Below are 12,326 nucleotides of genomic sequence, written 5' to 3'. Positions count from 1 at the left end.
ATTGCATTCTGGTCTGGTAATATCAGAGCCTGTATATGCTAGTAATAATTTATTGCCTGATCTAAAATCTTTACACGCTGGATTTCCGGCGTGGGGTCAGAGATCTTTAACCCATGCATTGCAACAATTAACTACCAGAGTTTATTCTCTTCAAGCTACATCCCTTCAAGCTACTGCCCCTTGTGATAAAGGCCAATATTACATCACTTAAAAAGGAATTGTGGGGAACACAACCTTCCGGAGTCTCTTCCTGATGGGGAAATATCCCTGCCCTTTACTGTTCTACTAGTTCCTGCTCCACTCTGAATTTATACAAGGCAACTCAATGCCCAGTCAGCACAGAGTCCCTATTCCACCATAGAACCTGCGGCCATTGTCTTAATTTTCAGCTTGTAATACCCCAAGAGACACGGCCATGCCCAAGCTTTTACTGAACAATGTTCACCAGTCTTTGGAACAGGGACTACTGTATGCTACATCTTTATGTCTGAATGTCACCACCCACTGCAATCCAAGGAAATCCAAGGAGTGCTGACAGAATGTGACCGATACAGGTGTTTGATAGGATATGACTCACTACGTCGTCCTCAGTTAGAACACTGACAACAGTGCCATTGCATAGGTAATACTTTTACAATAGATAATTTTGGGGTAAAACCTGAACAAACAATTATCAATAAAATACTTCAGGTGTGTGTGTGTGTGTGTGTGTGTGTGTGTGTGTGTGTGTGTGTGTGTGTATGGGAGGACTTTACCTATTGTTACATGACTAAAAACAGACCACCAGCATCAATGGAAAAAGACTAATCTCTGAGTATTTCACAGGTTTGGAAGAACCAAAAAATTGATTTCACATATCCTAAAGAAATGGCACCCCCTAGTGTATTCACATAAAAATGAACGGAGGGCCTCTTTGAAGTACATTGTTTGACTTAACAGTGTAAAATAAAACAAAAAACTAAAGTGCTATTGATAAAAATGACAACTACAAATTCTTGCTTTTAAGGCAGACTTTTGCCCAAAAAGGAACCAGGTCATTCAGGTTCTGATGTAGCAGGCGGAGGAAGACCCCCAAGACTCCCACAGTTCATCAGAGACCTCCTTCCCTTCCCTTCCCTTCCCTTCCCTGGCTGCTGGTCTTGGCTTGTCACATCGCTACCCACATGCTCTTTAGACTAGAAGCCTCAGAGTGGAACTTGACCTTTTCCAGAAACCTGAAAGGAAATGCTGGTCTGTGGCCTGAACACTACAGCTGGTGTTGTCACTAAACATTAATTTCCCTGGCACTAAAATCACCACAAGGAAGGGAAAAAAAAACACCCCCGAAAGTGCCCTGCTCCAAACAACCATTTCTGCACACACACACTTCCCCACCCGCCTCAACAGATTCCACTTCTGTACTGAAGCGCAGATATAGCATCCAAAGCCACAGTAAGGCAATTACTTTCCACTTTAAACGAGAAACAGTCTCTGAGTCACACAAGACATCCGGCTGCTCTGTCCTTTCCACACCCCTTTTTAACCTGCGCCCCATCAAATCAAACTAAAAAGCCATCCAATGCTAATCATCAGTTTCCATGTCACAGCTGACCGAGGGGCGCTTTCCCACACTCAGAAATGAATGAATCACTAATTGGCTGAGCTGAAATGTGAGGGCTGCATAGAGAAGGTAAAATTAGCACAAAAATTAGCACATGAAACCCCCCCAAGAGAGTCTAGCACCTTCAAAAGGCACTGCCGTCATGTCTTTCTCAGACTGACCTACACAGAATGGCATTTTCACAGCAGATTATTTGACGAGAAGCACCTTGAGGACGCAGTGAAGGTGAATTACACAGCTAGACAAGGCAGCGTCACAATGACATCATCCAATTCCACCCATGTGACAAAAAAAAATCCCTGATCACTCACACAATGTTTAGGATATGAAGAGGCTTATAACAAGATGCTTCTTAAGATTTCAGGTCATTTCCATTTTCCTTTCCGTCTTCTGCAAGTCAGTAAAGGGGTGGAATCCACTGGTCATATTCCCTGTTATATGACATTATGTTACATCCAATATCTTCTAACATATATAGCACAAGAAAATGCCTGAAGTCACTTGTTATTCACCTACACCAGATCCATCTTGCCCTTTGACTATATTCCCAGGATGTACCACCATAACCGCTGTGACCTTCTCTTGTTGCCAGGGGTCCAAAGCAGAAGACACTGTCAGTCTGTCTGTCTGTCTCTGTCTCTGCAAATTCCAGCTCACCCCATCTTTGGAATTACCGACACAAACACACTGACAGTACTATTTATTTTAACCTGCAGTTCAACTACAGCTGAGAGAGAATACAGCCTCATGCACACACATGCAGATTCCAACCAGAGAGTCCTCCAAGTGCACAAGGATACCACTTTAATTAGCAGTGAGTGGTCGGATTCATTAAGAAAACCTTGCATGTGTTTTTGAGCTGCTGGCAGGAAGTGCGCTCTTTAAGCAGTGCTGGGTACAAAGGCGGCTTCGGTGGCCTGGGATAGAACGTGTAGAGCATCTTGAGCCGTGACTGTAGATATGCTGAGGTGCACCGAGGCACTTGAGTTTCATCTAAATGGGCTTTACTGAATTGCTTTGATATCAAGACACAGAGATGTTAGCAGACAGCCATGGGCGGGTCACTCACCAAAATGAGCCTCTTTCTGCTCCAGCTCCTGCTTCAGCAGACGATGCTCCTCCTTCATCCTCGTCAGCTCCTGGCTGTTCTCCAAACTCAGGGCCTGCAGCTTCTTCACCAGGCCCTCCAGCCTGTCCCGCTCGCCGTAGAGGGACTTCATCTCCACCTTCAGCTCCTTCGCGCTGGAGAAATCATTCCCTGCACAATTTAACAGGGGAAAAAAGATCAACAGGGATGTCTAAGGCTCAAAACACCGCAAGCCATGTACTGGAGGTTAAAATGTCCTCTCTATCACTGGCCCAGGGGTGGAAATGAGCCATCTACCCTGTTCAGGATGGCAGATTTCCCTTAGGCAGCATCATCTCTTCTATCTATATCCAGCCATCACCCCTAAGATAGACCTGGCCCCAAGACGGCTTGTTGAACCCCCATTTCTGAAGCGAATTGAGGACTATTTATCCTACAGTTACTGTGGCCAACAGCAGGGCGGAGCGGCCGTACCTGAGATGGCGGCCAGCTTGGCCTCGTGCAGGGCCAGCAGCTGCGTCTCGCTGGCACTGACCTTCCTCCGCAGACTGCCGCCCAGCCTCTGACTCATCACCACCTGGAGAAGGGAAAACCGTCACAGAGTTAATTACTCAGAGTGGGACGGGGGCACCCACGAGGCCGAGGTAAGAGGGTAAGGGGGAGGGCGTAATCATTTTTTTTACTTTTTTGACAACGTATTATTTATTGAGATGCCCTTTTGATACTATTTGTATTATTCTCAAGTCAAAGAATCCAGACAGAGAGAGAAAGAGAGAGACAGTGAAAGGCAGATGAAGAGAATGAAACAAAGAGAAAGAGACAAAGACAGAGTGATGAGGGAGGGAGAGACACAGAAAGAAAGATGGTGACAGAGAGAGACAGAAAGAGAGACAGTGACAGAGAGAGACGGCGGCTGCTGCCAAACCCCTGACAGCCACTCTGGAGGGATGAAGCCAAAGTGAACTGCTGCTCACCTGGCAAATGGGGGAAGCGCAAGCTCTGAGAGCTCTTTCTCTCAGGCGCTCACTTTTTTAAAAGTCCATTTTTAATGCTAGGCTGGCAACTGTCAATCTAGGATGCTTTCAGTATTTTTCCACTTCAAAATACAGGATGTTGGAAGGTATAACAGAGAAAAAGGAGGACATCCAGGATATTGTGAGTACCTTAACATTATTTCCACATAACAGTCTTGTATCTGACATGTATTTGTAGACCACAGAAGTTAAAATAATGTAATAAAAAACTACAACAATTTATACAACTCAACAGTTTGCCTGTGGCGTGCATTTGAGCAAAGTGATGCCTTCAACACCAACATGAGACTTTCACAGAGTTTAAAAAAAAAAAAAAAAAAAAATTAAATTAAAAAATGCAGCCGCAATCAACAGTGTCTCCCAAGTCATGACCGCTGTGCACACAGCTTCCTCGTGGCTGCATAATCGCCTCGCTCGGTTTCATTTCTGCCGCGTCACTTCCCAATTTCTGCATTACCGGCACAAGGAATCCACGAGGGGCCTGGCGGGCCAACCCTTAGACCACCTGATCGGCCTGACAATCACGGCTGTCACAGACGGACTGTCACATTGAGTCAGACACCGCGCGCACAACTTAGCGGTGCTGTCTGAGACATGCACAGAGGCCCAGTGCGCCAGGTGGGATCTGATCCACCGTCTATCGGTCTGCCCTGTGCGGCATTTTGTGGCACGGCTCATGTGGAGACCTGTGCGCACCATGCGTCCTGGGCAGCGTGACAAGGCGGTCCGTCCATCTGTCACCCCTCCCCCCCAGCGTCATCGGCTAAACGCACACGCACAGGTGGCAGACAGGGCGGGCACAAAGACACAGTCACTTCGCAGCGGTCCATTCCCATGTTATTTCAGAGGGCTGTTATCGGAGGTGGCTGATAACATATCACAGGGGAGTTCACTCTTAAAACAAAATCTGATTTCATTTGTGGGGCAGCAGTGTCGCATAGTGGTAAGGAGCAGGACTCCTAACCAAAAGGTTGCTGGTTCGATTCCCCACTGGGGCACTGTTGTACCGTTGTGCAAGGTACTTAACACAGAATTGCTTTAGTAAATATCCAGCTGTGTAAATGGGTAACATTCACAGTAAAAACTGTAACCTATGTAAGTTGCTCTGGATAAGAACATCTACTACTATGCCAATAATGTAAAATGTTGTTCCTAACCTACAATCTACAATACAGAAGGTGCCCTTTGATTCTATAAATGCAAACATCTCCGTGAATCGCGCTACTGCAGTGCTCTGCTGGCAGTGGGTCGTTAGCTTTGAATTGCGGCCCATCCGCCCTCATTCTGCGAGACCTCAGCCCTTTGGTCTGACATGCATTAGGGTGTTTTCGCTTTGAATTAGGCTGAATGCAGTTCCCATGAAACACTTCCCCCTTTTCTATGGAGCGTTTACCACTTCAAAGCAGAGCTGTGCGGAGAGCCGAACAGAGCCTTCAGATCCGAGAGGGTGGGAGCTCTCCGCGTTCTCTTTCAGAGGGCACAAGCACGTATTTCATTCTTTTTAAAAGGCAGCAAACTCAAACGGTTGCCATTTGAAACTAAATAAAGAATCCCTGTTTTAATGTTCATGAATATACTGAATGCCTGTAATGAAGCAGGATCTTTAATGTTCTCTCTCAATCAAAGGTATCACACAGCAAGTCTTATTTAAGCAGACAATGTAAAGGAGTGCTCAGATTACTTGTGGGCTGACAGTGTCTCTGGATGCGGGGCCTGTGGAAAGTACAGGTTGTGACAGCTTTACAGGTGATGGTAATGGGGTTCTGAGATGAATATGTGATTGAAGCCCTCCTCTGAAACATCTATTTTGGTTTATTCCCCTGCTGTGGTGCCATCCCTCCTGTTACTATTCACTGATGAAGAAGCCCGCTCCCTCTACACACATTCATTCACACAAATACATGCATGCACACACATATGTACATACACAGACACACACACACACACACAATGGAAAAAGACCACAATGGGTAAAAGCCTAAGCCTATGAACAGGACTCAACCCATCAAAGAGAGATTAATACAGAGCAGGGACGAAGGTCAGCAGGGCACAGTGCATCATCATTAATATTACACAATGCACCAAGCCGATGGACCAGGCTGACATTTGACACCAATAAGAATATGGAATATGTATAACTTGTAATGAATAGCGCACCATTTACAGTATGAAAACAGGGCATCCTTTGCTTTTCACTGCTCTAAATCAAAGCCTTAAATTCATTGGAGACATGACAGTTATTTTTAGATATCTGCTTTAACTAGGAAAAAAAGGAAATGCCATTAAGGTTAACCCAAGGCAAGAGCCCTCTCAAGAGAGACCTCCAGGTGGCACTCAGAGCTTACAGGCTTGGACAGCTCAGTGTACGGCTAGTAACACTGACAGGAAGCAGAATACAGCCCAATGACACCAATCTTCTGTCTTCCTCTTCGCTGGTGAGGAGGTACCATGTGATTGCATACTCTGTGCCCTCCTGCTTGCTCAACGGAGGACATCCTGTCCACCGCCCTCCACCCCTCACCCCACAACCCCACTCCTACTACAGCGGTGCTGGGCCCCACCCCGGCCAGTACACGGAACAACTCCATGACACAATGTGTCGAATCAGATGCCAGACACTGACAATATTCTTTTACTTTTGCTACTTCTTTTTACCTCCTCAAAACCCAGTCAAAACCATTCCAACCCACATCTAAGTCTGACTGAATGATGGTCACTTCTACCCTTAAGGAAAGGAGGGACTGCCTGGAGACACAGGGTACTGCTGTTGTAATAACTCCTACTTCCTCTAGGAGGCAATAAAGAGCCCGAGGACCTCACTGCAGCACCTTTCATCCTGGCCCACAACCCCCCGGGGCTTCTGGATGGGTCAGAAGCATGCCTACTTTTGAGGGAAAGTTATATCACCCTCACCAAGCACAGAAAGCAGGCAGAGAGAGCCACATGCTTCAGGACAGAGAGGAGGGGACGTAAAGGCCTTACTTTGGCTGTGGCCTCTTTGATGCATGTGCTCAGGGTTTGTTCCTGCTTCTTCAGCCTGTAATTCGAAAAAGAAGATAAAACGTTTTCAGTGGCAGTGCTGGGGGTATGTGACAGAGGTGAGGTGAGGTGAGGGGTTATTGTCTACCAGAAAAACATGTAACACAGTTTAATAAATGTGGCATCATGTGGCACAGCATGTATTATAGTCTGACATGTTCCAATGAAGACACTGGTAAGGTGGAAAAGTAAACACATAGACCGTACACATTGCTTGTGTGTTATTTCTGCTCTACTTTGAAACTGAACTCCAACCTTGTGCTAGAAGAATATGTCTAATTTACTACATCCAATGATCCAAGTGGTATCACTGCTCTCAGAATCAGGATGATTCAGCTCTGTCTTCACTGCACATTTCTGACACTGCCACTACACTTACTCAGCTGTTTTTAATTTTCCTGGAGAGCACATGGTCTTCCATCATTAGCAGAGAACTGCGATTAGTTCTGTTAATGAATGTGAAGAAAAGTAGAGCGTAAAATCAATGCCACTTACTCCTAGAACTGCAGCTTCAGGGCAAATCATGATAATTTACTTTCCAGGCACGAGCGTGACAATAATATATTGTTAACAATAATAATGCAATCACTGCTTGTCGCATACGGGTCACTCTGAAAACACCAGACGAGTTGTGAGCAATTGGTTATGAATTGCCACACTTCTACTGTATTATCCCTTGTCCTTTGACACTGTAGGGACAAGCTCCTTCTCATCAGCTGATTATTTTAAAACCACTACAGACAAGAACCACATTATTATGTCTACTGAGCCTCACAGTGCTGTCAGAACAGTGTGTCTGATTAATGTCTCCATCAACAAACCCCAGCACTGACAGATTCAAGGTATTTATTAACTTTCCAACTCCCTTTTACAAAAACCCTGATGAGCAAGAATAACCTTGAACTGCAAACGTCTACATATTATATTCTATTCTCTACAACTATTCAGAGATGAAGTACAATTATCTTGTAGAAACTATAGCACAACTTCTTCCCGGTTCTACAATAGTTCTAATTAGACTTGATTGCACACAATAGATAGTGGTAATCGGTGCAGTCTCAACAACTTTCGGGAAGTACACATTTCAAGTAAAGAGAGTATCCAATCGATGCTATTAAAAAAAATATATATATATATCGCCATGTGCTTCAACGATACTGAAGAAATGTAAAGTCAGCAAGCTCAGCAAACACAAAAAGCACGCATAACACATTTATGTTTTATGTATTTATATTTATGTTTGGCCTTCTCTCTTAATCAGGGCTCTAAAGTGTCTCTAACCAGTGCAGGAGTGTTGTTACCCAAACGGCTCATTTCACTGCTGGTGGGGACCAAGGTAATGATGATCAATGCAGTGCAGAAGACGTCAGCAAGCTTAAGTAAGTTTAGAGGGCAGGAGGGGAGATCTAGGATCCACTTCAAAAGGCAACACTGATGATAAGGCTCCCCCTTAGGCTGCAGATAGAAATGCAGGTCTATCCCCACATTGCCTGTCTTGAAACTTCAGATGAGAAGAGGGGAATATGCACTTGAATTGAGAAGACGACTTTCATCAGTACTGCATGTTCACCTCGCATCTTACGCAACCATTACTCATTGCTTGTGAGTTCAAAGCCCGACTTTCTCCGAAGGAATCAGGTTTCAGAAAGGCACCAAATAAAAGCACAGACTGCAAAAACCAGAATTTCTCTCTTCAGTAGATCAAAACATGCAACCTGCTTTCTACTCTGAGTGCACAAAAACCATTAACTTCAGCCATGGGGTGAAAAAAGATTAATTTCCTTTCCTAATAAATAATAAAAATTCATATCGTTGACAAGAAATGGCAGCATGGGGTTCAATCTCATTTGGAGAGAGGAACAGCAGGTGAGAGTGAAGGAATTGTTATGAATAAAAAATAGCAGAAGAAGGGTAGAGAAACTGACCTAATATTTTCCCCCATTAAGCTTCAAACTGATGCTGTGCTCGCTTTCTCCTGAGAGCTGCTCTTCCCAAAGGTCATACTCCAAATGCAGTCAGACCTCCTTGACATTGCAAGAAACCAATTCATTTTCTGGGGTCACAGTGCAGAGCCGCAAGTGACAAACGGTTTTCGTCAGCTCCGTCTTCTCTCTCACTTTCTTCGTCCCACAGAAAAAAGCATTTGACAAAATAAAGCATTTGACAAAATAATGCTCTCACACTGGCGCGGGCAGAAACGCTGCTTGAGATTAGTATGAAATGAAGATTCTACCATTTGACTGCTTCTTCTGTTCGTAGGTGCGAAGTTGACACCTAACAGGGCATTGTTGAAAATGAGATCTCTTGTCACGGGATGCAAATCTGCATACATATTTCAAAGCCATTAAATAGGAGACCTGCTGTGTGAAGATCCAAGCATCATTTATGAGTGACAACTACCATCTTTGCATGTGAATGACTATACAGAGGCTTTACAGATAATCAGCTGTCTCCTGACAGCCTGTGGAACAGCAAATATCTTCTGCATTACATTACAAGACCCTTTTTAGAAGCTGTGGAAAAACATGGACCTAGCTAACCAGATTTAAAATATGTCACTAAAATTCTGTGTTCTTTAGAAACACGGCCTACTTTCTCTAAGCACTGGCTTCAGAAGAATTTTTTAATGTAATAGAGAGCTCCACAATAATGGTTACTTTCAGGTACATGATAATTGTTGCCAGAAATGTCTCAAAGAAATGGCTCAAATTTTCACACTGCCCTCAGAACAGCACAGCTCTCCCTTCAGAACAGCTGAGGGATGACCAAGCGAGGCAGAAGGAAACAAAAAATAGTGGGGGGTGGAGTTAACATATAGCATAGAGTGATTAGCTGAACTGTACCAATCAAAGCACTTTGCAGAAGCAAGGGACACCTTTTGATAGGTCCAAACAGATGACTGACAGCGTACAGAAGTACCACCCAAGCAGCCTCACTGGCTGCCCTGGGATCAGCAAGGCGTAGGCAGGGGTGCTGACCTGAGGATGCCCGGGGGCGGGTGGGTGGAGATCTGGGCACGGTGCTCTGAGGTGACCAGGTCTTCCAGCGCCCTGGCGAGCTCCTGCAGCTGGGCGGGGGTGCAGGAGCGCAGGGCCGGCCCCTCACACTCCTCCCCCTCCAGCAGTTGCTCCTCCTGCAGGATGTCCTGATCCAGCTGCCGGCTGCGCTCCTGCAGCGCCTCCAGCCGCCGCTGCAGCTCCTGCATCTCCTCCTGCAGCCGGGAGACAGCGCACGCAGCAGCACATTACAGTACATTAACTGTCATTTAGCAGATGCTCTTATCTAGAGTGACTTACACAGGTTACAGTTTTCACATGTTATTCATTTATACCCTCTAGATATGTACAGAGGCAATTCTTGATTAAATACTTTGCCCAAGGGTACAGCAGCAGTGCCCCAGCGGGGAATCGAACCAGCAAGCTTTTGGTTACAAGCCCTGCTCCTTACCACTATGCTACACTGCATATATACTACATTGCACCCATATCTCTATACTGTAGCAGCAGCAGAGCCAGAAGAGCATGTGTCCTCTGAGGAAAGTGAAGTTTGGGTTACAGGCTGGACCCTGGAGAGATCCTGGCTGTGGCGAGGTTACCTGAACAAGCTGCTTTTCCTGGAGCAGGCGGTCTCTCCTCGCCAGGGGACACTGTGCACTCTCCCCGCTCTGGGACGACCCTCGTCTCTGCTCTCTCGGGGGCTCCTGGCTCTCCCTGTCAAAGACAAAACGACCTTCATAAGCGTTCAGCTGGGGAGTCGCCCTGACGCATGAATGAAGGCCGCTCTCTATACTGTTCCAGTCTGATTAGCCTTAACACCGAACAATCCTGCTGACATTTACTGCGCTGTGGGCCAGATCAGCTCGAACATAAAGCCATCCGGCAAAAAAACTCACAACGGGAAGCTTGTTGTGAAGTATCACGGCCTGAAGCCTGGTTCTTTACACCCCCACCGCACTGTGCCTCAACAACAGGCATGGGGGACACAATCAAAGCCTTTCTTCAGCTGGACAGAATCAGTTGGTCCTTTGGAACCCTGCTAAAGAATGACTCACAGTCACAGAGCAAAGTGCCCGCTCTCCTGGCGTTTCGGGCACACTGACGACGGAGGGGGAGGATGACACAAAAGGACAGCTGTGTAAAAAATAATTCAGCGGAGTTTTTTTTTTGTTGGCCTGCCAACGCTTACAAATGGCCTTTGTGTGGAACTGGAGGCCTGGTCCCCCATGAGACTCGCCCAAGTGCCTGCACTTCTGCTTCATATCTGCAGGATATTGAAGCCAGAGGAGCTGTGCAATTATTTCATTTCACTAAGGCCATTACAAAACATTTAAATATGTTCTGTAATGGCTTAGTGAAATTAAATAAATGCACGGTTCCTCTGGCTTTAACATCCTCGATCTACTCTCTTTTGCTCTTATCACAAGCTTTGATTGGTACAGTGGGGTCTCAACACGGCACGGCAAGATCTATCTTAACCTCGTCTCCGAGCAGGATACACAATAATTTATGTTTCTAAAAAGCACATCTATAAATGTATCGGTCACAGAGCAGGCATTAGTTGCGTCCATTAAAATTAATGCACAACATGCTGTACTTGACTCTTTTGGCCGTTTGAAACATCACATCTGGGACAAAAGCAGTGGAAAGTGCCACTCCCAAAAGCACATGCAGGCTGCTTTTCACAGGCCAGCTACCACACACCCCGCCTCACAAACCCCATGACAAGTCAGGCTTGCCGTCCAAGCCCAGATGGTTTCCTTCCTGTTTGAAAGGCTATTTTGGAGCAGCGTCCATCCTGCTCCCCCAGGGGGTCCCGCGCTTGTTTGCTCACTTCGCCGTCCCGGGCCTGCCACAGTTTCACTGTCAGAAAGGCCCCTCTCATCGACAGCCACCGAGCCAGGACCTCAGGGGGTGTAATGTATCATTTTAATAGTCAAACTGGGCCATTCCGAGGAGTGAAACGGGCCACTCGCACCCTCCAATTAGAGGCCAATGCTTGATGCTGTCAGGCCAATCAAACACCACGTGTTCAGTGGAATCTCTCCCAGACTTGAATTAAGGACCTGTGATAATACTCAACTGTTACTTGTTAAGACCCAGTACAGGGCCAATGTCAGCAAAGTTTAAGCATTTGTCTTTTACATTTGTTTTCAGGTTTATTAATAAATTATTAAAGGCCTGTGTGCTGGGGCTCACATTTTTCAAAATCAACAGAACAAGACATATTTTAGGTCAACACACTTACGGTTTAAATGTTAAATCAACCCCCACCCTGGCTGATCTGCCAGGTGGAGTTAAAGCCAGTGAGCTGAGTATTACATTTAGTATGACACCATGATGTCACTGCCTGAGTTTTCACCACCATGTCCTGGCAGTGTCTAGACACATCTTTGTTGTTGCTGAAAACAAACACAATCAGTTGCGAAACAAGCACTCATCATGCAGCCAAAACTAACTGTGTCGGAAAACACTGTACTAAGACATAGGAATTTTTGTGCTTCTTCCCCTTTTTCACCCCAATGTAGAACTGCCTACTGTGTAACACACTACATCAGCCCCGGAGTGCT

The 12,326-nt window shown here is 45.8% G+C and overlaps 1 protein-coding gene across 1 annotated transcript in view; it reads right to left on the bottom strand.

Annotated features, from left to right (window-relative positions):
* The window catches only part of disc1 (DISC1 scaffold protein), a 53,612-nt gene that overhangs the window by 27,652 nt on the left and 13,634 nt on the right, over positions 1-12,326 (bottom strand). Inside the window, exons 5-9 of the mRNA XM_036547462.1 lie at positions 10,356-10,470; positions 9,739-9,971; positions 6,704-6,758; positions 3,162-3,264; positions 2,670-2,858 (exon numbers count right to left, since the gene is read on the bottom strand). Of these exons, the coding sequence (XP_036403355.1) occupies positions 2,670-2,858; positions 3,162-3,264; positions 6,704-6,758; positions 9,739-9,971; positions 10,356-10,470 (695 nt within the window). The remainder of the gene's footprint in view (positions 1-2,669; positions 2,859-3,161; positions 3,265-6,703; positions 6,759-9,738; positions 9,972-10,355; positions 10,471-12,326) is intronic.

Source organism: Megalops cyprinoides, chromosome 15 (genome assembly GCF_013368585.1).
Source record: "Megalops cyprinoides isolate fMegCyp1 chromosome 15, fMegCyp1.pri, whole genome shotgun sequence".
Taxonomy (NCBI): domain Eukaryota; kingdom Metazoa; phylum Chordata; class Actinopteri; order Elopiformes; family Megalopidae; genus Megalops; species Megalops cyprinoides.
The sequence above is the reverse complement of the archived record's forward strand: the minus strand, read 5'-3'. Positions and strand labels throughout refer to the sequence as shown.